General features: G+C 46.5%; 1 protein-coding gene across 2 annotated transcripts in view; it reads right to left on the reverse strand.

Moving 5' to 3' along the window:
* Positions 1 to 739: 739 nt before the first annotated feature.
* LOC310664693 (syntaxin-binding protein 4-like) overlaps positions 740 to 27,150 on the reverse strand; it is a 61,833-nt gene continuing 35,422 nt past the window's right edge. For both annotated transcript variants that reach the window (XM_083414110.1, XM_083414111.1), the window contains exons 6-22: positions 21,017 to 21,102; positions 20,098 to 20,224; positions 18,071 to 18,212; positions 17,243 to 17,349; positions 16,579 to 16,732; positions 14,916 to 14,988; positions 12,968 to 13,065; positions 12,630 to 12,726; positions 11,178 to 11,305; positions 10,586 to 10,678; positions 10,216 to 10,281; positions 8,722 to 8,910; positions 8,325 to 8,441; positions 7,775 to 7,824; positions 7,203 to 7,342; positions 4,549 to 4,606; positions 740 to 1,621 (exon numbers count right to left, since the gene is read on the reverse strand). In XM_083414110.1, the coding sequence (XP_083270236.1) occupies positions 1,513 to 1,621; positions 4,549 to 4,606; positions 7,203 to 7,342; positions 7,775 to 7,824; positions 8,325 to 8,441; positions 8,722 to 8,910; positions 10,216 to 10,281; positions 10,586 to 10,678; positions 11,178 to 11,305; positions 12,630 to 12,726; positions 12,968 to 13,065; positions 14,916 to 14,988; positions 16,579 to 16,732; positions 17,243 to 17,349; positions 18,071 to 18,212; positions 20,098 to 20,224; positions 21,017 to 21,102 (1,834 nt within the window). In that variant the 3' untranslated portion in view covers positions 740 to 1,512. The remainder of the gene's footprint in view (positions 1,622 to 4,548; positions 4,607 to 7,202; positions 7,343 to 7,774; positions 7,825 to 8,324; positions 8,442 to 8,721; positions 8,911 to 10,215; positions 10,282 to 10,585; positions 10,679 to 11,177; positions 11,306 to 12,629; positions 12,727 to 12,967; positions 13,066 to 14,915; positions 14,989 to 16,578; positions 16,733 to 17,242; positions 17,350 to 18,070; positions 18,213 to 20,097; positions 20,225 to 21,016; positions 21,103 to 27,150) is intronic.

Consider the following 27,150-nt stretch of genomic DNA (forward strand, 5'->3'; position numbering starts at 1 on the left):
GTGATGCAGATGTGATATGGGGGCTTAGATCAGTGAATGCTCCTCCCTCATGAAAGAGAAAGAGCACCCAAGGGGAGGAGGATATGAAGCAGGGCTGATGGGAAGTGTGGCTCAAGAGGCTGTGTGGCCTAGGGACACATGAAACAGCATTGCACACCCCCCCCACTGATCCAGTCGTGAACTGTTGGTGCATGTTTTGGTGGCAAAAGTGCACCAGAAAATATTTGATATATTCAAATGCAGAAACCACCAGAGTTTGAAGTCTGCGATTTTGAATATTCACAACCACTTATATTTAAGAAACTGACACAAAGCTATATCTAGCATCTTCAATGTACAGCGTTCACCATCAGCTGAAGATGCACCTCTTTACCCTGGTTTGTACAGCTAGGGTATTTTGATTTGTGGGACCCACATCTTTTGCTAAATTCATCCTATTCTGCTCCATTTTTATTTTTTCACACATTTTTTAAAAACTGCAATGAGTTTATCTGTTTCTGTAACTATATACTGTAATGTTGTAAGCTGCTCAGGGATTGTGTGGTGAAGGGTGGGGAAGGAATCTTACAAATAAGCTATTAAAATACAAATATAATATCAAGGTCTTACAAACTGGGCCATTTGAAACTCCTGCCCCAGGCTTTCTTGCATTTTTCTTGAGACTCTCAGCCAACTAACAGCACACCCATTTGCAAATTCAGCAATCTCAAAAGCTGTATCGTCATTTTATTTGCCAGAACTGTGTTCTCACATTATAGCTCTACCATATTATTTGCTAATCACATAAAAACCACTGCCTAATTTTTATTCTCTCCCCCCTCTCCCAAGCTTGCCCCTGCAATTTTTATTCTTTTTACAATGAATTGCCGTTGAGATGGGCCAGCTGGGAAGTCTTCCTCAGTCTTAATACAGTATTTGATGCTCCGTGTTGCTTTCAGTATTTTGTACATCTTCTTTCAGGGACATCTACCATACAACCATCTGGTTGTCTTCTCCTTAATCAAGGGACACAGTTCAGATACGTCTTTACAATCGACAAGAGATTCATCCAAAGACAGCTATGAAGACCTAATACAAATGACTACAACACCCTACAGCCTGAAAAAATGTACTTTAGTTTTTCATAAGAAATGCAAACAGCCTCTGGGTAGCCCCTCAGCAGCAGGCTGCTGCTCTTGTTGCTATAGGCTACTGGTTCTTCAGCCCTCTGCCTGGGAAATTCAGACATCCTATGGCAACACTTTCCCCCAGGTATTCTTTCTTGTTCTGAAGCTTCAAATCCAGGGGGAATAGCCTCATGTGCAACAATCCAGAGGTAGCCACCAAGAGGACTGTATTGTTACTTAAAGCCTTGGACGTTTGGGTTAGGAGAGTCAGTCATCTTAAGAAGAGAAACAATCCTGGGGTTCTTCTCATCAGCTGCACGCTGCTCCTTTTCTGCCTCCCAGGCAGAGTGTCCAGGCTCAGAATATACAAAACGAGGAATAGGAGGAGCAGACCGAGGCTGGAGACTTATGCAGGCTTCTCAGAGGGGCCCTTGGAGGTGCTTGGAGGCTGCGGATCACCATTGGTGCTTTCACTTGGAGGAGGAGGAGGCCACGTTGTCTTCTGGTGAAGATGGCTGGAAAAGTAAAACAGGCGTCACTCCGGGGCGGGGTTTGGGGGCAGGAGATGGAGGTGGAAAGAACACAAGGGAAGAACAAAGGAAGCGGGAAGGGATCCTGGCTCAGCTCCTAAGATTACAGCCAGGAAGTCCTGATGTGAGAATGGGCCTCATGGGAAGAGATGCTTCCCCTCCGTGCATCTTTGCTGATTCTACAGATGCACTATTTGTTTCATTTATTTAGTATGGGGATGTCACACCCCACTTTATAGTCTCAAAGGCAATGACATAATTAAAAGCACAATAATATTAATCAAGTCAATAAAAATTATTTAAAATAATTCAAAACAGTGTAAAACAGATTGAGAACATTAGATCTTAAAGCATGCACACCAAATCATACCACAAGTGATCTAGGAACAGTTTATGTCAGCTTCACCAACTAATTAACACAGGATTTTGGGGCAGTAAGATTTCCCAGTGCACTGAACCTCATGTAGGAACCCAGCAAGAAAAGGTGACCCGGGCACATCCAGTCACTCAGGGAAGAAACCAGGTAGCGAGAGGTTTTTCTCCTCTCAACCTTTGTTGGAGGAAGTTGCTTACTTGGAACTATCTATAGTGTAGCAATTCCTGCCTTGCATCCTGAAATCAGATCATACTAGGACAGGCACCTGCCAAGGCCCACAGCTTTCCAGTCCCCATCCAATGTATCAGAGCACAATTCAAAGTGTTGGTGCTGACCTTTAAAGCCCTAAATGGCCTTGGCCCAGTATACCTGAAGGAGCGTCTCCACCCCCATTGTTCAGCCCGGACACTGAGATCCAGCTCCGAGGGCCTTCTGGCGGTTCCCCCATTGCGAGAAGTGAGGTTACAGGGAACCAGACAGAGGGCCTTCTCGGTAGTGGTGCCCGCCCTGTGGAACGTCCTCCCTTCAGATGTGAAGGAAATAAGCAGCCATCTTATCTTTAACAGACATCTGAAGGCAGCCCTGTTTAGGGAAGTTTTTAATATTTAATGTTGTATTGTTTTTAACACTTGATTGGAAGCCGCCCAGAGTGGCTGGGGAAACTCAGCCAGATGGGCAGGGTATAAATAATAAATTATTATTATTATTATTGGAAAGGGCTATAGATCAGTAGTAGATCACCTGCTTTGCATACAGAAGATTCCAGGTTCAATCCCTGGCATCTCCAGGTAGGGTTTGGAGAAATCCCTGCCAGTCAATGTAGGCAATACTGAGCTACATGGACCAATAAACATAAGAACATAAGAAGAGTCCTGCTAGATCAGGCCGGTGGCCCATCTAGTCCAGCATCCTGTTTACACAGTGGGAAACCTCAAGCAGGACCCAAATACAAGAGCACTCTCCTCTCCTGTGTCTTCCACCAACTGGCATTTAGAATTGGCCCTGACCATCTGACTTCGTGTAAGGCAGCTCCCTATGTTCCTAGCCCTCCTCCTTGCTGACACTGCCTACTCGCCTCCCATCTTCAAAAGAGCAAGCAGTGGCAAGCATGAGGGAAGATGGAGCAGTATCTTCCACTTCTGGGCAGGTATGTCAATGGGGCCTGGGAAGAATAGGAGGGTCTGCATAGGGCATTTTGCCAAGACCCCAAACTTGGATCTGGAAGTGTGTGCAGTTTCTAATAGTCTGTGACACACACCCACACATCAAATATTTGTTCATATCAACAAACATTTCAGAGGTCCAAACTGCAAGCAGCTGATCTAAGTCTCAGGGGACAGAACAAATGACATGGGTGTGCTGTTTTAGGAAGCTGTGGGTGGTCTGGCAGATCATCCGGATATGAGAAGAAGAGGACTGTTTGATCTTTAATAAACTCGGATGCATTTTCAACCACTTTTTTGAAGAGCCTTTAATAATTCAGATAACTAGCAGGAGGTGCAGGAAGGGAAACAGACTTCCATCTTAGAACTAAGATTAGGGGATGGTGTTTAGCTGGGTGATAGAGCACCTGCTTTGCATGTGGAAGGTCCTGGGTTCAATCTCTGGCATCTCCAGAAAGGGCTGGGAGAAATTCCTATCTGAAACCCTAGAGAGCTGCTGCCAATAAGAATAGGGGTAACTGAGATAGATGGACCAATGTTCTGACTCAACATAAGGCAGATTCCTATGTTCTTATGATCAAGTAGAGGCAGTGGTGCAGGTAGGTAATGTCAGACCCTGGACTCATTGGTCTTACAGGGAAGTTGTCTCTTGGTAGCAATACTTACTTCAAAATGTGGTGAGCTGGCACTGTTGCATTTGGGAGCCTCTCTGCTCATTCTGCTGAGGGGGACCCCCATCATCTGCCTGAAATCTTGCCCTGTAGCACCATGGGTTGTAGGATCATTACCTGGTGCTTTGAAATCTTAGGTTTGTTATGCCATTACCTAATCCCAGGTCTTCATTTACAATGGCAAGAATCTAAATCTATGTAACTGCATTGAGCTCACATTTACTTCATGTTACCTTTGCCTCTCTTCCCTTTCTGCCCTCTCACCATTACCAAATTTTATTTTATTTTATTTTATTTGGACATTAGTCACTCACTACAAAGGAGCCACTAAGCTGAAGGCATAGCATAGAAACCCAAAAGAACACATTTCAATAATACAATTACAAAGACCATCAACAAATCCAGCTAAACAGCAGACCTTCAACAGCAGAAAACAGTTATAAATGAATAGCAAAATTTGTAAGTATTATGCTGTAAAACTCCATATACACAGATGGTCCAATGCAAATGGTAGTATTTCTTCTTCATTTCCATAACTAGACTATGCAAGCACAGGATTTAAAATGGGGAAGGGGGAGTAAGTTCCTAGTCCATCTGGCTTTAGATTTCCTGGTGAAATTGCTTTAGATTTCCTGGTGAAGCTGCATAAACCAGAAATGGCCCACAAGCTTCCTGTTGAAGAAAAGGTGCCAAGATACTCACTCTTTGTAGTCAGGGGTGCTGTCACCAGCTGTACAGTCATCCCAGTCATACAGAAAAGCTGCCAACCCAAGTGAAAGAGTAAAAGTTCAGAAAGCACTGTCACATCAATATAAAACAGGTCTAATTTGGTATTAAATGTTATCAGTTCTTAAATCAACAGCTGAGCATCATAAATTAGGATCTAGTCAGGTGACCAGCAACATGGTGCACATGTAGCCACACCCCCAAAGTTCTTCTCCTGCTCAGATTTTAATCTAAGCCACAGAATAACTCAACCCCACTCTCCTCCCAACCCACTGGCCCACTCTCCCACTTGGCTCTAAGCCCCTTCTCAAGCTCCACCAGGGTGTCAAAGCTGGGAATATATGTTCCATTGTACGGTTGTGTTCATCTCCATGAAGCAGGGGTGTGAGTATTGTTCTGTATCCACCTATTCTCAAGCCTTAGTACCTAAGCTGAGTTCTGGAATATGTGTGGCAACGAAGATTGGATGCCCCTGAGCATGTGTAGAGTACCTTTGCTGCACCACTAGCCAAAGCCATCAACACTCATACATCTGAAAGGCAGGCTTCCTGTGTGTGTGTGTGTGTGTGTGTGTGTGTGTGTGTGTACATGCGCAAACACACATGGAGCAAGGGAGCAGCTACTTTCTTATCCTGCATCAGCTGAGTGGGAGGATTTCAACTGAAGGAAAGAACCATGCAAACACATATTCCAGTGTGACTTCAGTGTTCAAACACAAACACTCCCCCAAGTGGCATTGGACTGCATTACAGGAAAGGAACTTCTACAAAGGGGGTTCAAAGGGCGGCTGACATTTGAGTAGGGAGCTGAATACTTTCAGAACAGCATTAAGCCCTCAAATTTATTGGCTTATCAATTAAATCTCAACTCACCCCAAATACACAAACCCCAGTGATGTAACTAAGTTTTCTAAAAGTGGATTTTTGAGTGCATTGCCTACAAATTGAGTCAATTTGTATGATTCGTCTTTTGTAGAACAGGGCATAGAATGTGCTGTGAAGTTTTGTACAACTTGGTTTGGGAGTGTTCCTTCTTTTTCTTTAAAGCAGCTTTCAAGTCCTAGGTATGGAGAACCGCTTCAAAAGATGTATGCAGCAACTGGTGAAAGGGCAGGGCTTTCAGCAGCTATGAGTATAGCTTCAGCACCTTGGACAGGGCACCCTTGATTAAAGACTGGGAGGGATCTTCTGGTCTTAATCAGCTACAACTTAATCTTGGGATGCTTCCAGACTGTTGCTAGTTTCCAGTGGGTAATTCAATCACATACTAGCAAATTCAAGTTGTGCAATTCAAGTTGGTTTGGCACACATTTGCAACAAACTCTCTTCCTCCCCTCAAAAATATTTTTTTCTCTCTTATTCATAAGGTATGGGAAATGCATTAGAAAAGTGTGAGATAACAATTGGTGGAGGCAACATCATATAACCTCCCCCCAAACAATTAAGAATGAATGTTCAATAAACAGCTGATGCCATTGAAACCTCCCTCCTCAAAAAATAATTGGGATGGATGGTTAATAAACAAGTTGTATGGCAGTGACCTTGGAAAAGACCCCTGTGCAAAATTGCCTATAGAGATTTGTGTCTCATGTTTAACAGCCCCATGTCTATTACATGGGCTGCCCATTCATCAAGCATCTCAGCTGCTTCCTCTCTTGGGTTTGGATGGGCAACCTTTTTCAGTCCATGGGCCACATTCCCTTCTGGAAAAGTTTCTGGTGGGGTGACATATGCTAGTGCTGGGTGGGGCCAGAGGCAAAAGTGGGTGGAGCAACAAATGTAAATGTTACCCTTTTAGAGTAGACTAGTTTCTCTGTTCTCCATCCAGAGAAGCAGGAGGCATGATCAGAGTTCAAGGAACACAGCACCAGCCACACAAAAACATTGGGCGCAGGAAGCAGTTCTGAGGGCCATATAGAGAGGCTCAGAGCATCATATTTGACCCCCATGCCTGGGATTCCCCACCCCTGCTCTAGGGAGAGACTTCTAAATTTATACATAAATTTCTATACCACCATATCAAAGAAAAGTTCTAACCAAAGATGGGTTCATAAAATCAAAGGTTAAAAACATAAAAAGTCAATGATTGACAGAACAGAAAGCTGGGTCACATGGCAGGGTAAGTTTGGGTAAATAAAAATGCTTTAAGCTAGTGCCTGAACCTGAACCCAGAGGACACTTGTTTAATGTACAAAGCCACCAAATTCCACAATAACAGGGCTGCTTTCATTGCACCTGCCAAATTGATGTTATATGGGACAGTTCGCAACGCTACTCTGGAAGATCTCAAAGAACAGGCAGGAACACCTTAAATTTGACCCAGTAGCCAGTGGAGACTGGTCCACCGGGGCTAAGATGACACTACTCCACCAGCCTCCAATTGCTCTCAGCCAGCCCCCACCTACCCCTATTCTCACTTACTACCAGTTTATGGGCTGATGTCTTGTAGAACTCAGGACCGAGGAGGATGTGGAGCAACCTGGAGTTAATCGGCTGTACGTGACATTGGCCTCTTAGCTTCTGCATTACCAGTTCCAATCGGCACTAGCCACCAGTGCCAGCAGCATGTTGGCAGCCAGTACCAATTCTTCGTCAATGAGATAAACCAGCACCAAGCTGCAAAGAACTCACCTTCCTTTGTGGCATTAGATGACGAGATGGGCTCCAAGAGTTCTTTTGCCTCTGCTATCAACAAGTCTGCAAGATCTGGAGGTGGAAGAGGAGCTTCTGTTGTTCTTCCTGTTTTATCCTCATCTGCTTGACTGTCAGCTCTTACAAGAGAAAAAAAGATCTTGTTTTCCATTTTTCTTTAAGATGGACATGCTAAACAAGAAAGGGAAGTGCCCCCACCACCCTGACCTGGTTTCACTCTCATCTGAGCCACAAACTCACTAGGTTGCCTTAAGCAGGCCACCACACAGGTGGGAGGGCCTTTTGCAGTCCAAGGGCTGCATGCCCTCTTGGGCAACATCGTGGGGGGGGGGGCACATGTCGGTGATGGGCAGGGCAAGAAGCCCAAAAAGTGGCCAGATCAATGAATGGGATTCTTAGCTTTGTACAGTCAGCTACATCCCAGTCACACAAAAGCCAGAGGTTTTTATGCATGCACAAACATACCTACCCCTCCATCCAGGCATGCTCACAATTCAAAGACACCTGACACAAGCAACTGAGGAAGAACAATTCCCACACGCCATTCTTACCTCTTCTCCTCCGGTAATGTGTTAGATGTGCTCAAAAGCTTATGGGCATTCTGTATGAAAATAGAAATGGAGTGGGGGGGGGGAATGGCTTTCAGAATTACAGGAACAAATCTCACACCAATCACGGTGCAGTTTTTTATTTATTTTGCTGAGCTCATTGTCAAGTCAGTGCCCTGACTTTTGATCCCAAGTAGTCAATCCACAGCAAAATAAACAATCTATACAAGTCAGTCAAAGCCATTTAATGTTGTCCCCATCTTCAAAAAGGGGGGGGGGGAGAAGACCCAGGCAACTAGTGACCAGTCAGCTTGATGTCAGTACCAGAAAAGCTCCAGCTACGAAAGCTGAGGCTGCTGAAGGGGCCAGAGACCATTTTGCGGTCAATCCTGGAAGACCTGCTTCCTGCCTTGTAGGCATTTCCCACTTGGCCTGAGAGGATGGGGCCCAGACTGACTGCAGCTACGAAAGCCGAGACTGCGGAGCAGATTTTTGGGCTGGGGCACTGTTTAGGGGGTGGGTTGGCTGAGAGTGGGTGGCACTGCCACATCACCTGCACAAATAAGAGCAGTTTCCTATTGTGGATCTCCAGGCGTTTCCGCGTGACCTCAGACTTTCTCAACTGCCCGTCAACCAGGGACAAGCGCCTTTTCAGCTCTAGGACATCACTCTGTTTTGGAGAGAGAAGCAGAAGAGGTTAGAAGGATTGGGACAGAAGGTGCTGTCTTGGGAAAATAGGCTTTCCCATGGGAGAAAGCATGGGAGTTGAGACAAGGACTTCACTTGACAGCCAGCAGGATGGGCTGCCATCCCTCTCCTCATCTTTCCCAGTAAGAATGTCATGACTGCCAAGATTGTCTTGCCCCATATAGACTCACTTGACCAACTCCATCTGCCCCCACACTCCAGAAAATTACATTTTCTATTACCTCCTCGCACTGCAGACTAACCTCTGCTTCCGAAACCTGTTTCGTCTTCTTCCCCACCAGCTGAGTCTTCAGCTCTGTGATCTCAGCCTCCAGCAAATGGATCACTTCTTCATAATCTTGCTCCGCGCTGTGGGCTTGCCGCTGGGACACCTCTGCTACCTGCAGCTTGTTATGCAGGGTTCGGTTCTCTGAGAGGAAGCCCAGTGCCTTCTGGGAATGGGGGAACAGAAGCGGGATGTTACTCCCAAAGTGCAACAATCAGTCCCTTCCCTTTTCCTGAAACCATATCCTTTAGATGTCCATCAATAAAACTCCACATCACGAGGGCCAGATTTATACCCAAACTAAGTAAGCTACAGCTTAGGACTTCTGAATAAATTTTAAGAATCCCACAAACACTAAATTTCAAGTTTTACACAACTGGTCTGAAAAGAGACAAGGGGAAACAGACATTATCAATGTGGCAGAATTATTCCTTTGTCGGGTGGGGAAGGGGCTATCAATCTGAATGATGCCCTGATTCCCTTCCAATTCTTGGGGTCCCATACCTAGCGAGGGTTTGAATCTCAAGAGAGGATTCTATTAGGAATACTAGACAGACAAGTTTCTTTGTAAGACAATGACCTTAGCGGGCCACTTAAGTGTCCTCATCAGCATCCCAAAAAGATTAGCTAAGTTGCAAGAGCTACAACTAAGAGATGGTTCCCTCCAGGCTAATGTGTAGGCCTTTTCTCCACCACACTCACCTAGCTGCTACTTAGAAGAACAATGCACAGTGTGTATGAGAGAGAGAGAGCTATGCAAAAAGCAGGCTGGAAGCTAGACACAAAGATATACTTGATCTGTGATGGATCCACAGCTTTGACTAATGGAGAAGCAAGATTTGTTCGGGTGTTAATGCTGTGAGCACCCCCTCCTCCAAATCTTATGCTCAGGTTGTATATATGTGTAAGTAAAGCCATATATCATAAGGACACCACAGTCTCTGCTGTTTCTCATTCCAGGAAAGCAAACCTTGGGTAAGCCCTGGAATTCCAGGAATCTCTCACCACTGGGGTGACAAGTAGCAATATGTAATTGCTACAACATTATTTGTCACATTGTGCTTATAAATCTGTATAGAAATAACTGATCTGCTTTTCATATATGCTAAGGAAGAATTAATAAAGTATTTTCAAGTTATTTTTATTGCGAGATATATGTTTTAGTTAGATAGTTAGGTTTTAGTTGCATCTTTCATCTGGATTTCTGCATTGTGACCTGTGACTGCAATTCTGCCCATCTGAGGAAGGACCACAGCTAAGTAGTATAGCATCCATCTCCAGCAACAGCTGGGAAAGTCCCCAGTCTGGTACCCAAGAGAGTCGCTGCCAGACATTGCAGACAATAATGAGATAGTAGGACCCATGGTCTGATTCAGTATAAGGCAGCTTCCTGTGTTCTTGTTAATTACCTGCACAAAAAATGCCAATGAAAAAATCAAGAGTGTAATCAATCACACAGCTTTTCACTGACCTGGTTCAGTCTCTGGAGCTCATCTTCCATGGACTTCTTGTTGCTTTCTACCTCCTTCAGGAGAGACTAGGAGACAGATTGCAATGTCACAAACTCACCCAGCCAGCCAGGCAATACTGCCCAACCCCAAAGAAAAACACTGCCCTGGACAGATCTGCAACTTCACCATCCATTTAAAAAATGCATGCAGAAATCCTCAGGTTCAACTGCATTTCCAGGAAAGAATAAGAATAGTCCCCCGTATGAAACCGCCAGGCAATACTGAGTTAGATGGCCTTTCTTAGTACATGGCAGCTTGTGGTGTCTTTCAGCTTTTGTGAGCATGGCATCAACATGCTTGGAATCAAACCCACCTGGGTGAGCCTCTCACCTTTAACCTCCGGACTTCTTGCCGCAGGTCTGTCATTTCCAGCTGCAGCTGCTCCAACTCTTCACTGTCATTGCAACTGACGGAGTCGAAAGCCTGTAAGTAAGGATTTCCAGCAGCTGTGTTAGTCTTGTTGCAATGAAAGTCACAAAGAGTCTTGTGGCACCTTAAAGACTAACACATTCATTATGGGAGTTTCATTTCCTTCTGAACTCATCCCCCAAATTGTGTATCGGATCATGTAACTCGGAATAACACTTCATGCAACCGATGAAGTGGACTGTGGTTTGCGAAAACTTGCGCCATAAATTTTTTGTTTGCTACTATTTTCAGGTGGGCTACAGCACTGATCATTGCAATGCATCCCCAATTATTATTATTGCATAATTATAAGGCTATTGTATAATGTTCGAAGGGTGTATGGCTGTGCGGGTGTGTGGACTATGATGAAAGGACTATGCATGTTTTAATTTGCGCCTGCTTACTGGCTATCATTAAGTAAGCACACACACACTTCAGAAGATGGGCACAGTTCCCCAGATGGGAGCAAGCATGGGAAAAGGAAGAAGAAGCTTTGGACTAGCCCAAGGCTGACCAGAGAATGGAAAGCTGATGTGTCCAGTAGGGTGGCCACTTCATGCTGAGTGAAGAGCACTGAGTTGGAATTGAGGCCGGCCTCCTCGAGCTCCTCTGGCAGCAGATCCCTCAGGGCTTGGAGGAAGTCTGCGATGGAAGAGAAAAGGGTTAGAAGAGGTTCACAGCGGCGAGAGACCAATGAGATCTCTTGGTGCAGCAGTAACTCTGGTACCCACAGTAGGTTATTTCAGAAACAAATCTAAACCATGGTTTCCAAAAGCTGAAGTTTAGACTCTACGTTTTGTAGCAGGCATACAGGCCAACCATGAGCTGCCAGCTCCTTCCCTTCATCACCTTCCCTGATGCTGTCCCAAACAGTGGCATCTGAGAGTGGAGCAATGTCCCAAACCGTAGGCGCCATGTCCCCAAACCGTGAGACAGGAGCAAAGCCTCAAACTATAGTCTCTGTTATGTCCTGAGCTGAATCCTAGAACAATAGGATCCAGAATGCAGCAGTCTGATTGGTTCGCAGGAGCCACCCAATCCAGCTCCAGGTAGAAGTGAATCAGTGACCTGATTGGCCTTCAGGAGCAGCCAATCAGGCTTCTGGAGGAGGTGAATCCGGAATTAGTCAGTCACGCGGGGCCCATTGTGTAAATAATGTAAAGTTTGGGGAAAGTTTCATTCATTACTACTATGAGCTGAATAAAGAGCATGAAATTCACACTTGACTTCGAGTATATTTCAGTCTCAGATCCTGGTTATTGCACATGCTCACTCACATCTCATACGCCATCACCTTGTTTTGTTGGACAGTGTTGGTTTGGTGACTTTCCACCCTTTCATTCCTCTTCCTCCTGCCAGTGGCTGCGATGACAACAGTGGGAGTGCAGAAAGGCCTGCCTGGCCACCTGCCTGCCCACTTATTTGCCCTTCCCACTTGCCCTACAGGGGAGCTCACTCAGGGATTCCCAGGCTTCCCTCGCTGGCTGAGCATGCCCACTCAATTAGGGTTGCCATATTTCAAAAAGTAAAATTCCTTACACCCACAAAGTTATTGAGCTTTTTTTAGGAGGCCCCAAAATTTGTTGAGCTTTTAAAATCACCAGAAATAGTGGTTTTAAGCCATACATGCCCCCTGCTGCGATTTTGCTCTTTTTTATAATGTGTTTCCTTGGGGGAGGGAGTGACTCCCTGATCCAGGAGGTGCTATATTAACGAGGGAAACGTCCAGAACTGCACGAACCTTGAAAGAGCCATTTACAAAACCGAACTACAGAGGGCAGCACCTCTCTACTTTTCGCTAGCTGCTGAGCAAAGCTTTTCTCAGATAGTATGTCCCTTGCCTACTTTTTCTGGCTACAGTCTGGGCCAGCAATGCTTTCAACTGCTCCAGCCCCCCCATTTCTTCATGGGAGTGGAAGAAAAACAAAAATAAATAATGTATCAAGTCCACACTGCTGAAACTCACCTCCATAGGCTACTGTCCCCTGAGAGTCAGTTGTCAAACTTTGCCGCAACTGCCTCTTCTTCTCCTCATTCACATCGAGACTTAAATATTGCAGCATCTGATTTCGGGGAAAGAAGCAGCGAATTTTGCAATGCAGAATTCCACGGGGAGAGGGATTGATTATTAAACAACTCTGGGAACTGTAGCTCTGGGAGGGGCTTCCCTAAGAATGGTCAGTACGCTTAGCAAACCACAGCTCCCGTAATTTGATGGGGGAGCCATGACTGCTCAAAGCGGCATCATAGGGTGTGGTGTGAATGTGGCCTCTGTTTTGAGTGGGACTTTCTCGTCAGACTCACCAGTTCAAGTTTGCCGTCCTTGAGGCGAATGTGAGGATCCAGGGCGACTTTTGGCTTGGTGGCTGGAGCCGCTCGCTGGTTTGAAGAGGAAACAGGAGCTGTAAGACAAGAAGTTACCGTTCATCTACATGAGCAATGCAAGGATGCCTGCTCCTTGCATTGGGTGCCAAAAAAAAGTCTGTTTGCAATCTGCTTTCTCTCCCCCCCCCCAAATTCCTGTGGGGCAGAATTAAAGCCTCACTTGCTTCCACATGCGGGGGCAGTGGGGAGGCAGGCAGAGAAGAAGAAGAAGAGTTTGGATTTGATATCCCACTTTATCACTACCCTAAGGAGTCTCAAAGCAGCTAACAATCTACTTTCCCTTCCTCCCCCACAACAAACAGTGGGTGAGTGGGGCTGAGAGACTTCAGAGAAGTGTGATTAGCCCAAGGTCACCCAGCAGCTGCATGTGGAGGAGCGGAGATGCGAACCCGGTTCACCAGATTACGAGTCCACTGCTCTTAACCACTACACCACACCACACCACACCACACTACACTACACACACAGAGAGAAGGCTGAAGGACAGGATCCGGGAAGAAATGGGCTGGGATGGAAGCGGCAGTGGTAACGGTTGTATTGTTACTGCAGTTCTTCTTTGCACTCTAAGTCAAACCTAAACCCAATAGCATTACAAAGTTAAGGGAAGAGTTTCTGCTTGCAATCTAGAGGTTAAGCGGAGCAATGGGCCCTGCCAGGTGGCTACGAAACCAGCTGGCCCAGCTGTTGGGAAGTTGTGTGTGGCTGATTGTCTCTCATTGTGGAGAGCTGCCTGGGGGAAGGTCACCCTGAAGGCAGCTCCTGATGGCCACCCCGCTGCGCCTCTCAGGTGAGGAGGAGGGTGTTTCACAGGAAGGTTGGAAGAAGCGGCAGAGGAGCCACCCTCACAAGCATAATCCAGCTAAATCCTGAGCTCCGCCAGTCCCTGCCAAGCACAGAAGGGCTTTGTATGTGGCCTGAGGGAACTGACAGGGTTTGCAGGATTTGTCACCCACTATTCAGCCCAGGCGGGTTCAAGGACAGAGCAACTCCCCCTCTGCCTCCTTGCTAATCGGGATTAACCGGGGGTTTTGCTCATTAGATCAGAACACAGATTTCCCAGGTGCACCTAAAGGCCAGCCGGCACCCATCTCCCCCCCTCTCTCCCTCTCTCTCTCTGATAGCCCCCTTCTGTCTGTGGCTAGACCGAGGTGGAGTCCTGCCCTGACTGTGGCAGAGATCACTCCGAATATAACTCAACCTTTCTTGGAACTAGCGGTGCCTTTCTCTGTTGTGGGCTGCGCTCACATGAAGAAAGGGTCAGGTTGGGAAACAAAATGGACAGCCAAATCCAGCCACTTAACACTGTTCAGAGGGAACCTGGGAAGGGCCACCTTCAGGAGGTAATAATAATAATAATAATAATAATAATAATAATAATAATAATAATAAATTTTTTTTATTTATATCCCGTCCTCCCCAGCAGAAGCCGGGCTCAGAGCGGCTAACATCAAATGTATAACACATTAACATAAAATCAGGGATGGACATATTAGTAAAGTTTAGTTTATCTTAGTTTCTCATCCCTGTCCCCCCCAACTTCAGTTCTCCACATTTTCACTGCAGTTTGCAATTTTTAATTTTTTTTTTAAAGTCCTCTAGAAAATCCACCAGCAGTTTAGAAAGAAATTCTGTGTTTCCCTGATCACATCCAGTTTGGCCTGTTGCCTAGTCTTCTCCTTACAAGTTAGATTTCCATGTGTAGGTAAGAACAGTACAGGAAAACAATCTACAATGTGCAGCCTGTCCCCCTGAGGTCTGTGGTGGTACAGTCCAGGAAGGACTTCAGTGGCTTATTTTAGCACACTGGAAGGAGTGATGGACTGATTTATTCCACCGGTTCAACATGCCATTGAGGAAGTCCCCCTACCGGAAACGGTGAGCTCTGGCGGACAGATGTCTGGAGATGGAGAAGGCACAGGGAAGGGACTGTCGTGTCTGCTCTGGAAAAGAAGAAATGCAACAGAAAACATGTTGGACTGGGGAAAAGCTGAGAGCCTGAAAGCCAAAAAAGAGATGCAAAAGTTTCCCTTGGAGCCACAATAAAGTGAAGCCATTGAGCAGCCACAAAGGGTCTTCAGCTTCACAAGTGTTGGTGTGGAAACAGGGTTGTATTCAATGCTAGTCCTATTCAGAGTAGATTCATTAAAATTACTGAACACGACTAACAGATTCTTTAATTTCCCTGGCTCAACTCTGAGTTGGATACAATCCATACAGTCCAGCAAACTGAATAGGCAAGTGAATCTACCTACACTGGGGATTGCAAACATGGTGCCCAAGGGCACAAAAGTACACACAGAGAACAACCCTGAGGTCCACAGAGCCACCTGACCCCCCTGAAATGCTAGCGGAAAGAAGCATTCTCTCTCTGAATGGTGCCCACAACAGTTTGCTTGCATAATATATCTATTTCCCCTCACCAAATGCGTGCTGTGGGTTGGGAAGGAAGGAAGTGTATGGGTGATGGCATGGACATTAGCCAATAGGCACTGCCACAATGGTAAACCACACTGAAGATGTGGGATATTTCCCCACACATACACACACACCAGAGCTTGCTAAAAGACTAAAAACAAGTTGAGTCTATTTGCAGAGCAGAGAAGGATCTTTCAAGCATCCTTTGCCACTCTCAAACATCATGTGAGCATTTGCACTTGCAATATTTTAGTGGAATGACCTAAGAGAAACAAGCAGAAGAGCAAATGTGTTTGTGATCATAAGGGCAAGCAGAAGAAAAAGTCATGTTGACTTTGGATGTGGACCCTGAATATATGACACTAGAAGTGGCTCACCAGATGAGGTGGAGCTATGATAGCATGCCATCAGGGATATCACTGCTGCTTACTAGGAGAAAGGTGGAGGAGGGGTGAGGTCGCATGCTGCAAGCTCATAGGTAGGAGCACTGGATTGGCTGCACCACTGTGCTGGCACCATGTCACCTTCCCCACTGCCTTGCTCTTCCTGGTAAGCAACAGCAGCCCACTTTCCAGACAGCCAGCAAAACAGCTCTGCTTCACCTGGTGAGCCACTTCTGACTACAACCACATTCCAGTTTGTCACAACATTTGTCCATAGCATCCTGGGAACTGCAGCCTCAAAGGATTATTGGAGAATTTTCCTCACTCAGAATCACAGTTCCTACATTTATGGGGAGGGAGGGAATATTTTGTGGCGTGGAATTGGTGCTTTTCATAGTAAAATCCCTGCTATCCTAGGGGTGGGGGTGGGGAGAGGAAAGCTTGCTAGCAATACTACCAGAAATTCCCTGCCCTGTCTAGGACCCTTCTGTCAACAGGAGTGTTGCAAAAACAACAAGCTGGCTATTTTTAAATATAAGAGACATCACATGGAAAGCTCTAGACAGCACCCTCACCCTGAACAAGGAGAGGGCAATTGGGCCCAAGCTGCTATATGCCACATCTTTCCCCAAACAAGTAATCCATAAGGATTATGGCCAAGATCAAATCCTGTTGGAAATGGAGAACATTTGGGTGAGATCTTTGTGAGTTCATTGAGTCTCACCACCTTACCTCAGGGGACCTCACGTGGACTTTCAACCTGCAAGTGCCCAGGCCGTTCCCCACAGCCTTCGTCGGCAAGGAATGGGTGCTGTTGTGAGCTGAGAGTCCAGGATGGAACCGTCCTCTTCCGGAAATAAAGGCCACTTCAGTGTTTCCCTCATGTCTTAAAAACAAATGAGAAACCAATTTAGAACTAAACAGCCTCATGCCCGGGAATTCTGAGATGCCAAAATATCGGCACAGTTTTGAAAGGTTCCGTCTGCCATCTTGATTCAAAATGGTGGCCAGTTGTAGCCAAACATAGACAAAATAATAATCATCAAAAACTCCTCTTCCCTGTGGTGCTGCCCCATGTGGCTGTGTGGAAATGTGTGTGGACATTGCAGCCTGAAGGGCTGTGGAATTTCTGTTCCTTGGAATATGGTCAAATACGAGGTTGGACAAGCATAAGCTTGCAAGGGGAACATGCTTCAGTTGCCTGGAGCCAACCTTGTTGTAGACACATTTTTAAATGCAGTGCACTTTTTTAAAGGGGTACTGAGATTGACATTTTGATCTGGAAGTGGGAATTAAGGCAGCTTTGGCTATCTCAACTCTGTTCAAGATGGCCCACTGCAGTTCTTCCAGCACCACATCATTAGCATCCAAAGGGCTTTCAGAAAGTCTCCTTTACCTGAATTTTGTTTTTGCAAGAATCCTTTTGGCCTCTTCATATGTGGCCCCCACCAGAGAGTCTTTATTGACAGCAATGAGCTGGTCGCCTACCCGGAGACGGCCATCCTGTAAGAGAGCCATAGAAGAATATCTCTGTGAGATCAAGCTTCATGGAACACGGAGGAGTGAGGTGAATCAGGACCACATTATTTCCTCGGTTGTCCTTCGCTAGGAGTAGTTAACCTTTATTGGCCTGAGGGTCACACTCACCCTTGACCAACCATCTGATGGCTGCATGCCAGTGGTGGGTGTGGCCACACTGACCCACACATTTGGACATGGAGCACACACAATACACACACGTAGAGATGGCTCAGATGAGGAGAGAGGCTATTGTTGCCTACTTCACTCATCACATGATCAATCTGATGATCTGGGAGGTGGAGATTTGTATCTCTACCAGGGTGAAGAGGTTTAAACTGTTCTGCTCTTCACAGCATTGTGTCTCTCCCGCCCCCCTTTTACCACCATCCCCAAAATTGGTGAGGGACCAGAACTATCTTCTGGGAGGGTACTTGATCTAGTCCCTGAGGATAGGAGTTAGCTATTGCTGTTCAATCTGCTTAACACTCACTCAGTGGTGAGTGGGGTCAGAGGAAAAAGTGGGTGGAGCAATGGATGTGAGTTTTCCTTTGTGTGGTTGGCTAGTTTCTACACACACACACTCCTTGCTGAGGGGCTGTGGACTCAGAAGAGACCCAAGGGCTCGATGGAGAGGCCTGGTGAGGTGGCACATGCCTTGAAATATAGCAGTGCCAGCCTGAAGCTGTTCAAATGCTCGGCTCACCCTGTAACAGTCGCCTTCTGGTTGCACCTCTTGGATGTAAACCATGGGTCCATCCGGCCGGTTGGCCCCTCCTCCGATGGTCACACCCAGCCCAGAGGATTTTGCTATAGAGATGCTCTGGATCCCGGATTCAATGGAGCAACTGCAAGGGAAGAGGGTAGAAGGTTAGTGGAAGATGTTAAGAAGAACCCAGCTGAATCAGGCAAGGAACTTGTATCCAATGGCAACCAGCCATAAGAAACATAGGGAGAGGCCTACTCGTCCATCCAAGCTCAGTAATGTCTACACAGACTGGCAGTGGCTCTCCAAGGTTTCAGGCATTATATTGCCCAGTTTCTCCTAACCGTACATGGAGATGCCACGGATTGAACCCAGGTCCTTCTACACGCAAAACTGATGTTCTGCCATGGTGCTATTATCCTTCCGATTTATACCTCTTAGAGGCACACAAGCAGAATATGAGGGCAATAGCCCATCCACAGTGTTTCTCTGCAGCGTGTGGTACAGTCGTACCCTGGTCTAAGAACAGTCCTGTTAACCAATGATTCGGGCAACATACTCCACAAAACCGGAAGTAGGTGTTCCAGCTAGTGAACTTTGCCTCAGAAGACGAATGGAAGCTGACCAGCGGCAGGGCACTGGGGGCGGGAAGCCTCATTGGGGAAAATGCACCTCAGCTTAAGAATGTTTTCGGTGTAAGAACGGGCTTTCGGAATGAATTAAGTTCGTAAATGGAGGTACCACTCTATTCAGCAGTAGACTGCCATTGAACATGGAGGTTCTATGGCTAGCCGTCATAGCAGGAGGCAGGAGGCAAATCACATTCAGACTACAAATTCACCTAATGACCTTTTGGCTCTCATAGTCCCGTGGTGCAGAAAGAACCCCAAAGCTCCATCAAGATCCTTCCTGCTATGTCCACAAGGTAGGATCTTCCACATATCTCTGTCTCAAACTACTCTTGCTATTGCTCTATGATAGGCCCATCCAAACTTCAGGAAAATAAGAGGTAAGATAGCCTTTCCTGGACTGTTTTCCATTTAAGGTGGCTAGTGGAAAGAGTACAATTGTCAGGGACCAGGAGACAAATAGAGGTGAGGACTGTGAACCTGAAGGGGGAAGGCAGCATGGGGCTACTCTAGAAGCACAGCTATCGGATGAACCCGCAGGGTCAGTGCCCCTTCTTGGCCCAAGAAGGTGACACTGCCATTGTCCGACTTGGAGGACTGTAGAAGACCCGGGAAGACCTGAGGCTCACCCACTCCATCACAGTAGTTTACTGAAAATGGGTGTGTGGTACCAACAACGAGGCCACTTCTGGTGCTCCTGCTATAACAGGGCTCACTTGCAGCTGGTTCCTTGCTAGAGCAACTTCAGAGCTGTGTGTTCCCCACAGCACCACCTGAGCTGGGTATCCAGCCTGAACCCTGCTCCCCACGGTATCCAGCTTGTGTTCTGCTGGAACTTCATCCCACCTTGCCTTGTCTCCTGCCAGAACTTCACCTGGTCTTACACCTTGGCTAGGCTTTGCCTTGCCACACTGCAGAGCAAGTCAATGTGTTTCAAAGCTCTGCAATGTGAAACAAAGACAGAACTCCGTGCATGTGGAAAGTTAACCCCTCAGGGGAAAGGCTAGGTGAAAGTCCTTTCTCCTAACATGCTGGTTATTATTTTGAATGAATGTGGCACATCCATTCTTACGGGAGGTGCATCTGCCACACAAACGGTTGCACAGCATGCATGAGGAGGATGTGTGCGCATGCGCACTCTCATCTGCCAGGATGTTCTACACGTGATGGGGCACACGAGCACATACAGGTGATCCAACGGGATCATCTACACATGATGGGGCACACGAGCATATACACGTGATGCAACGGGATCATCTACACATGATGGGGAACATGAGCACATACAGGTGATCCAACGGGATCATCTACACATGATGGGGCACATGAGCACATACAGGTGATCCAACGGGATTGTAGCCAACCATTGAAACCTCTCGAGAGCAATGAAGTACGTACTGCGATGGTGGGTGTGGTGAGTGTCCTGCATTCCCAATCAGTGGTCCATGGGAATTTGCCGGGCTCAGCAACAAAGGGCTCTGTGAACGAGATGAAGACCCCGAGGACGTACTCTCCAAATACCTGCCTGAAGAACAAAGCCAAGGACACTGTTTGGAGGTGAATGAGAGACTTCCCTGGACATCGACAAGCTTCAAGTCATACTGAGAATGAAGGAAGGGCCTGACGTTGGGCACTCCTGCTTCCTCCCCCATCCCACAGCCTCCCTCCAAGTGCACTCCCTCACCACGGGAGCAGAGGCATGCAGTGGGAGGCATCTGGTTCCTCGGGTGCCCATGAGGGTGAGGACTCTAGCCCTATAGGCTCTGGTGGTCCAGGAGTCCCTACTGGATGCTTCTGTCTGACAGGCCCAGGTGCTGCTGTCTCCTGATCTCCAGCCATCATTTTAGAGCCCTGAGTTTGAGCCAGCTCCTAAGCTGTTGCCTCTACAATTTCTGACTCCGTGTCTGAATTGCTTGAAGCATAAAGAGCTGTTGAGCCATTTGACTGCAGCAACAAGGGCTGTGATAAGTTGAACAGTGTGCAAAATTTAATAAAACTTCATTTTTTAAAAATCATTTTTATTGGTTTTTAATAAAACTTCATTTGAAAGGGGGGGGGAATGACCACTCAGTCCAGCAGCAATTCAGACACAAAGTTAGAACTTGTAGAGGTTTTAAGCTCATGGTGGTTAGTGAGATGGTTAAAATAGTTTCAGGCAGAAGCTGACCTGCAGTGGAAGAGAAACAATGACTAAGAGAGGGCGGAAAGGAAAATGACAATATCTTACATCCCTAAGTATGTACTGTATTGGTTTTTTGTCCTCTTTTTTCCCTAGTTCCACTGCTAGTTCAGTTCACTCAAGATAATGAATACTGACCCCCACCATGGAGAACCGGTGAGCTGCGTGCCGAACCTGTGTTGCTATGAGATCCGAATTTTTCCAGCAGTTCTGCAAATTCTCTCCTAGACAACAAAAAGAATGCTAATTAGTACAACTGTCTACCCCCAAGTATAGTGTGTGAGTGTGTATCACACATGGATTGTCGTGATGTTTCAAAACTACACCTATCTGAAACAAAGGTGAACTTTTCATAATTAGTCTTTCTTTCTAAAGTTAGGTTTTCTGTGACACCCCCCCCCCAAAAAAAACCCCTCATCACATAAAATATTATATCTGGCAGACATATTGTAAAGGCAATAATGTTAAATTAATAACTTCAATATTTTGCACCCTAAATTCAGTTCTCCACATTTCCACATCAGTTTGCATATTTATTTTTAAGTCCTCGTGTCATGAAATTCATTCTCATTTCAGTGCAAAGTGATCGTACTATGCACATTTTCCTCTACAAGTTTGCCTCACACACACATTTTTGCAAAGCAAGCTTCTGCTAACTCGACGTATTTTTCTGTTATTTTCAGAAAGGTTTGCATTTGCCAGGTTTTGGAGGGCGGGGGACACTCTATATGCATAGAGTATATGCATTTACCTATACATTACTCGGGGGCAAAGCTGTGATGCCAAATTCGGAGCAGCGTGGATTTCAACGAAAGGCTCTTTTTTGTTTTGTGCTTTGTTTAGAAAAGTGGAAATTAAGTTGGTTCAACCTTCAAAAATGTGACCTGAATCAGATTTCTTCCCCATCCCTAAACACTATCAAGACCAGGGACAAATCCGTCTTGATGCAATGAGAAATCACATTTACAATATGGATGTTTGATCATGCCGTGGAGACCTATAGAATGAACGGGCTGGGCAAAGATTGGCCAGGCTGACCACTGACAGGCTGAGTCATTCATTGATGCTCTAACAGCTGACCTCAAAAGAACAGAGCAGGTGGGACAGGGAGGGGGCGATCTGGGCACCTCACCAACCCAGGTCACGTGATCTGCGTCAGAAACGCACCTCTGACCCTAAGGTGGAGACAAGGATGATTACTCCTTCCAGCTCAAGGGCATGGCTGAAAGATAATAAGGGATAAATAAAATAAAATAATAATGCTAAAAAAGGCCAGCATAAAACCACCCTCTCGCTCTCGCTTCCTCTCCCCTTCTTCTTAATCTTGGAGATATGTATTGGTGTATTAAACATTTTGTGAGATGATTATGTAAGTGAAATCTCTACAAATCTTTGCCCCTCCAAAAAGCTTACAGGCCAACTCCCCCTCGGGATGATCTTTTGCAGATTTAGTGCATAGCTGAGAGCAAAGGATGGCTGTAAGTGTTGCTCAGAGTTTGACCGCCTTTCCTTAGGTTCGGTATGTTGTATATGATTTAATTTCCTTGCCACTGAGGGGCAGGAAAGCCTCTTTATATTAGCAGACATATGCTGCAGTTTAAAAGATGTGACTTTAGGAAGATACGACTGGGCAGCGTGGAACAAGGAAATCTCAGTTATCGCAAGAGATTTCATCAGACGACTCACAAGCCTACTGGAATGAGTTTGGGAGTTAGAATGAATGGGCTTTTGGGGTCCCCTTCAATCCAAAAATGAGATTCTGAAGAAAAGGAGACTGCTAAAATGGTCAAAGCATTGTGCCATATTGGTTTGAGATGCTTCATAAAAAGCAAGCAAACAATTAATAATAATCAACAGCCAATCAGATCCAGTCAGATCGCTGTTTCCCAGTTGGTGGAAATGAGGACCCAGTCTCCTTTGCCAATGTATTCTGCCTCATTAAGGCTTAGATAATACACACACTGTGGTCTCGATTCTCCTTCCCAGGATCTTGCTAGTGATGAAGACAGGAATCTCTATTATTAGTGAAAGGATTGTTTGGGTAGGGAAATCTAATCTCAGATGGCACATGCCCTCCAAGGCCAACTGGTCTGAAATAAAATCAAAGATAGGAGACTGCAGTCAGAGCTACCAGGGTATTATGTGTTAGCTAGTATACAGTTATTGTCTTCCAAAGCAGCTACTCTATTCTGAACTTAAAAATGGAAAGCAAAATGCTGGTGGTCAACAAAAGAGGTTTAAAGACTCTCTCAAGGCAAATCTAAAAAAATGTAGCATAAACACCGACAACCGGGAATCACTGGCCTGCGAGCGCTCCAATTGCAGAACAGCCATGAGCTTTGAAGACACTCGAACTCAGGACGAAAGGGAGAAACGTGCTAAGAGGAAGGCACACTTGGCAAACCCTTACCATGATCAACTCCCGCCCGGAAACCTATGTCCCCACTGTGGAAGGCTGCGTGGATCCAGAATTGGCCTCCACACTCACTGTTAAAACTGTGTTTATGGAAGACAATCTTACTCGGTTACGAGTGATTGCCAAAGAAGAAGAAGACAGTTCAGGATCAGGCCATTTGAGAGACCACCTTATCCCTTATACACCCAGTGGACTGCTGTGGTCTGCAAGAGAGTTTCTCCTGAAAGTTCCAAAGATCTCAGAAGCCCCTCACACAGTGACACAGAGTGGGGCTTTTAGTGGGGCTGCCCCTGTTCTGCGGAATACCCTTCATGTTGACGTATGACAGGAGCCCATGATCTGCACTCTCTAGAAACCGCTGAAGACATTTTTTGCTTCGACTGGCTTTCCCAGCTGGATAAATGGGTCTTTACCACAAGTGTCCATTTGCTTGGGTTTTAAATATATTTGCTGTTTTAAACTTTTAATTGTCATATATGTAAATCGCCCTGAGATGGTGGTTTAGAATAATAAATAAGTGGTCATTACCACCACCGTCAGGGACGCGGGTGGCGCTGTGGGTTAAAGCCTCAGCGCCTAGGGCTTGCCGATCGAAAGGTCGGTGGTTCGAATCCCCGCGGCGGGGTGCGCTCCCGTTGTTCGGTCCCAGCGCCTGCCAACCTAGCAGTTCGAAAGCACTCTCGGGTGCAAGTAGATAAATAGGGACCGCTTACTAGCGGGAAGGTAAACGGCGTTTCCGTGTGCAGCTCTGGCTCGCCAGAGCAGCGATGTCACACTGGCCACGTGACCCGGAAGTGTCTCTGGACAGCGCTGGCCCCTGGCCTCTTTGAGTGAGATGGGCGCACAACCCTAGAGTCTGTCAAGACTGGCCCGTACGGGCAGGGGTACCTTTACCTTTACCACCACCGTCATCGCTCTTTGTCCCAAGTCTATCTAGAGGAGCATCCTGTATCCCTACAGCAGCCAAATGCTTCTCAGAAGCCGACAAGCAGGTCATTCAGGCAAGAGCCCTCTCCTCTTATTTATCCTCAGGCAGGACCCTAATTCAGGGGGACACCGATTCTGAAGAGGGAGGCTCTCTATATGCCATGGTTGGGGGAGGTCCTGTGCAGCCAACAGATAAGATGAGAGCCAGCTCCTCCTCTGAGAGCATTTACAAGCCCTCTAACATTTCTCCAGCGAAAATAGGGACATCTTATTCCATAATAATAATTTTACAATTTATACCCCACCCATCTGACTGGGTTTCCCCAGTCACTCTGGGCGGCTTCCAACTGAATATTAAAATACAATAACCTATTAAACATTAAAAGCTTCCCTAAACAGGGATTCTCAAAGTCTGGTAGTTGTTTTTCTCTTTGACATCTGGTGGGAGGGCGTTCCGCAGGACGGGCGCCACTACCGAGAAGGCCCTCTGCCTGGTTCCCTGTAACATGGCTTCTCGCAGTGAGGGAACCGCCAGAAGGCCCTCGGCGCTGGACCTCAGTGTCCGGGCAGAACAACAGGGGTGGAGAAGCTCCTTTAAAAAAATAACTTTCCCTATACAAGGCTGCCTTCAGATGGCTTGGGGGGTCAGATAACTCCATGCCCTCCAACATTTCTCAGATGAAAATAGGGACACCCTAAGGAAAAGCAGGACATTCCCGGATCAACTCAGAAACCAGGACAGCTTCTGTAAATCTGGGACTGTCCCTGGAAAAAGAGGGGCATTTGGAGGGTCTGTTTATGTAAAAGCAGTAAACTCTGAGCTGAAATGCACAAACTTTATAAGGCTGGCTTCACCATTAGGCAGAGTGTGGTAGCTGCCTCAGGTGGAATATGCTGGGCAGGGCACAAGAATATGGCCTGCCCTGCACTCAGCTAGCCTGCTACCCTCAGGTCAGTGAAGGTTGATCCATTCAGGCAAATGGAACACTGCCCTGCCAACCTTAGCCAGCCCCCATCTGCCTGTCTTCTTATTGCAACCTGTCCATGAGGTGGCGCTGCCTTCCTTCTGCTAACCTCAGTGTGGAACTCAGCAGAGAAGAGGAAGCAGGAGGTGGGGGAATGCTAGTCCATTGCCAGTTTTGAAGGAAGAGTCAATGCCAGCCCAGTTGGCTTCTGTGTATGGAATGTGTGAAGGAGGAACATTGTCCTTTGTCCTGGCAGCAAAATGCCAACCCTGCACAGTGAAGCTGCAATCCAGAGCACCCTTACATGGGAGTAAGCCCCAAGAATAGGCTTACTTCAGAGTAAATATACAGGTAATTGCACTAGCATTCTGTAGTGGACCCACCACTTAATGCCATCAATTAATAATGCAGCGGATCTGCACCCATCTCAATTAAATATACTGCGCCCATCTCACGATACACCAGTTACACAGATTACTACAATATACCACAGATTATCTAGTGGGGGGACTTGTGTGAGTCTCAGGCGGGAGTTGATTGAACAACCAAGAAAAGTTTAATTAAACAAAAGAGATTTATGAAACAAAGTGGGTCAGGAACTGCGTTCTTTCAGGTAGAAGTTAACTTGTTTACTTTAACTAACTCTGAGATGCCTCAGGCTTAAACACAACACTATAGGAACAGCTCTTCTTAAACTCCAGTTACTAAAAACCAGTTGTTACACTTCAGGTGGTAGATGTTCAGGTTTCTAGAATAGATGGTAGAATGTTCAACTCAGTTTCTGTCACTTAGATATTACAGTTAAATACTTTCAACACCGTACAGTTTCCTTCACAGCTTAATATTTATGTTCATGAGTGAGGGGCACTTCTCCTCAGGCACCCACTCTTTTAACAACCCACACCTGAGGTCTTCTAAACAGACCCAAGGGATCACCTCACCCCTTGTTACTGGGTTGGGAGTCTTCAGTACCTAGAAGAACTCTCCCCTCCTGGCTATACGGAGACCCAGGTAGCCTGAATTCCCACAATATTTACCTCTCCCAGCTCAGACTCAGACTCAGCCCTCCCAGGGCACTCCTATCTGTATACCTTTCCCAGACCCTTGACCTGGTCACCCTATCCAAGCTGCGAGGCTCTGTCATCTCGCTATGGATAGTCTCCTCAGTATGTATGTTTAACGTCACTCAGAACCAGTTCTTCTTATCGCACTCCAAACTCCCAACTCCAATCAAACCCTATCTCTTAACCTGAACCTTTGCCCCTTCTCCAAACCAAACCCTATCTTTCATTTTAAATCCAGCCCTGTCTAACTCTCTCCCACCTAGAAACTGCTTCTTTTATTCTCCCCTCACCCAAAGTGCTGTTTCTTCCCCTTCTGTGGCTAGCTGACTCTGTAGCCCATCAGTGAGAGGCTCCAGCACTCTGGTGGAGTTTCAGAGGAACTGAATCACCAGACTCTAGTCCAGGGGTCAGCAAACATTTTCAGCGGGGGGCCAGTCCACTGTCCCTCAGACCTTGTGGGGGGCCAGATTATATACAGTGGACGCTCGGGTTGCGAACGTGATCCGTGCGGGAGGCACGTTCGCAACCCACAGCGTTTGCAACCCGCAGCACCACGTCTGCGCACGCATGGGTCGCAATTCGGTGCTTCTGCACATGCGCAAAGCATGATATAATGTTTCTGCACATGCGCAAGCGCCGAAACCCGGAAGTAACCCGTTCCGGTACTTCTGGATTTGGCGCGGTGTGCAACCCAAAAACACACAACCTGAAGCCTCTGTAACCTGAGGTATGACTGTGTATCCTATGCCCCACAAATAACCCAGAGATGCATTTTAAATAAAAGCACATGTCCTACTCATGTAAAAACACCAGGCAGGCCCCACATATAACTCAGAGATGCATTTTAAATAAAAGGACACATTCTACTCATGTAAAAACACGCTGATTCCCGGACCATCC

Source organism: Podarcis tiliguerta (assembly GCF_965153285.1).
Source record: "Podarcis tiliguerta genome assembly, chromosome: 14".
Classification (NCBI taxonomy): domain Eukaryota; kingdom Metazoa; phylum Chordata; class Lepidosauria; order Squamata; family Lacertidae; genus Podarcis; species Podarcis tiliguerta.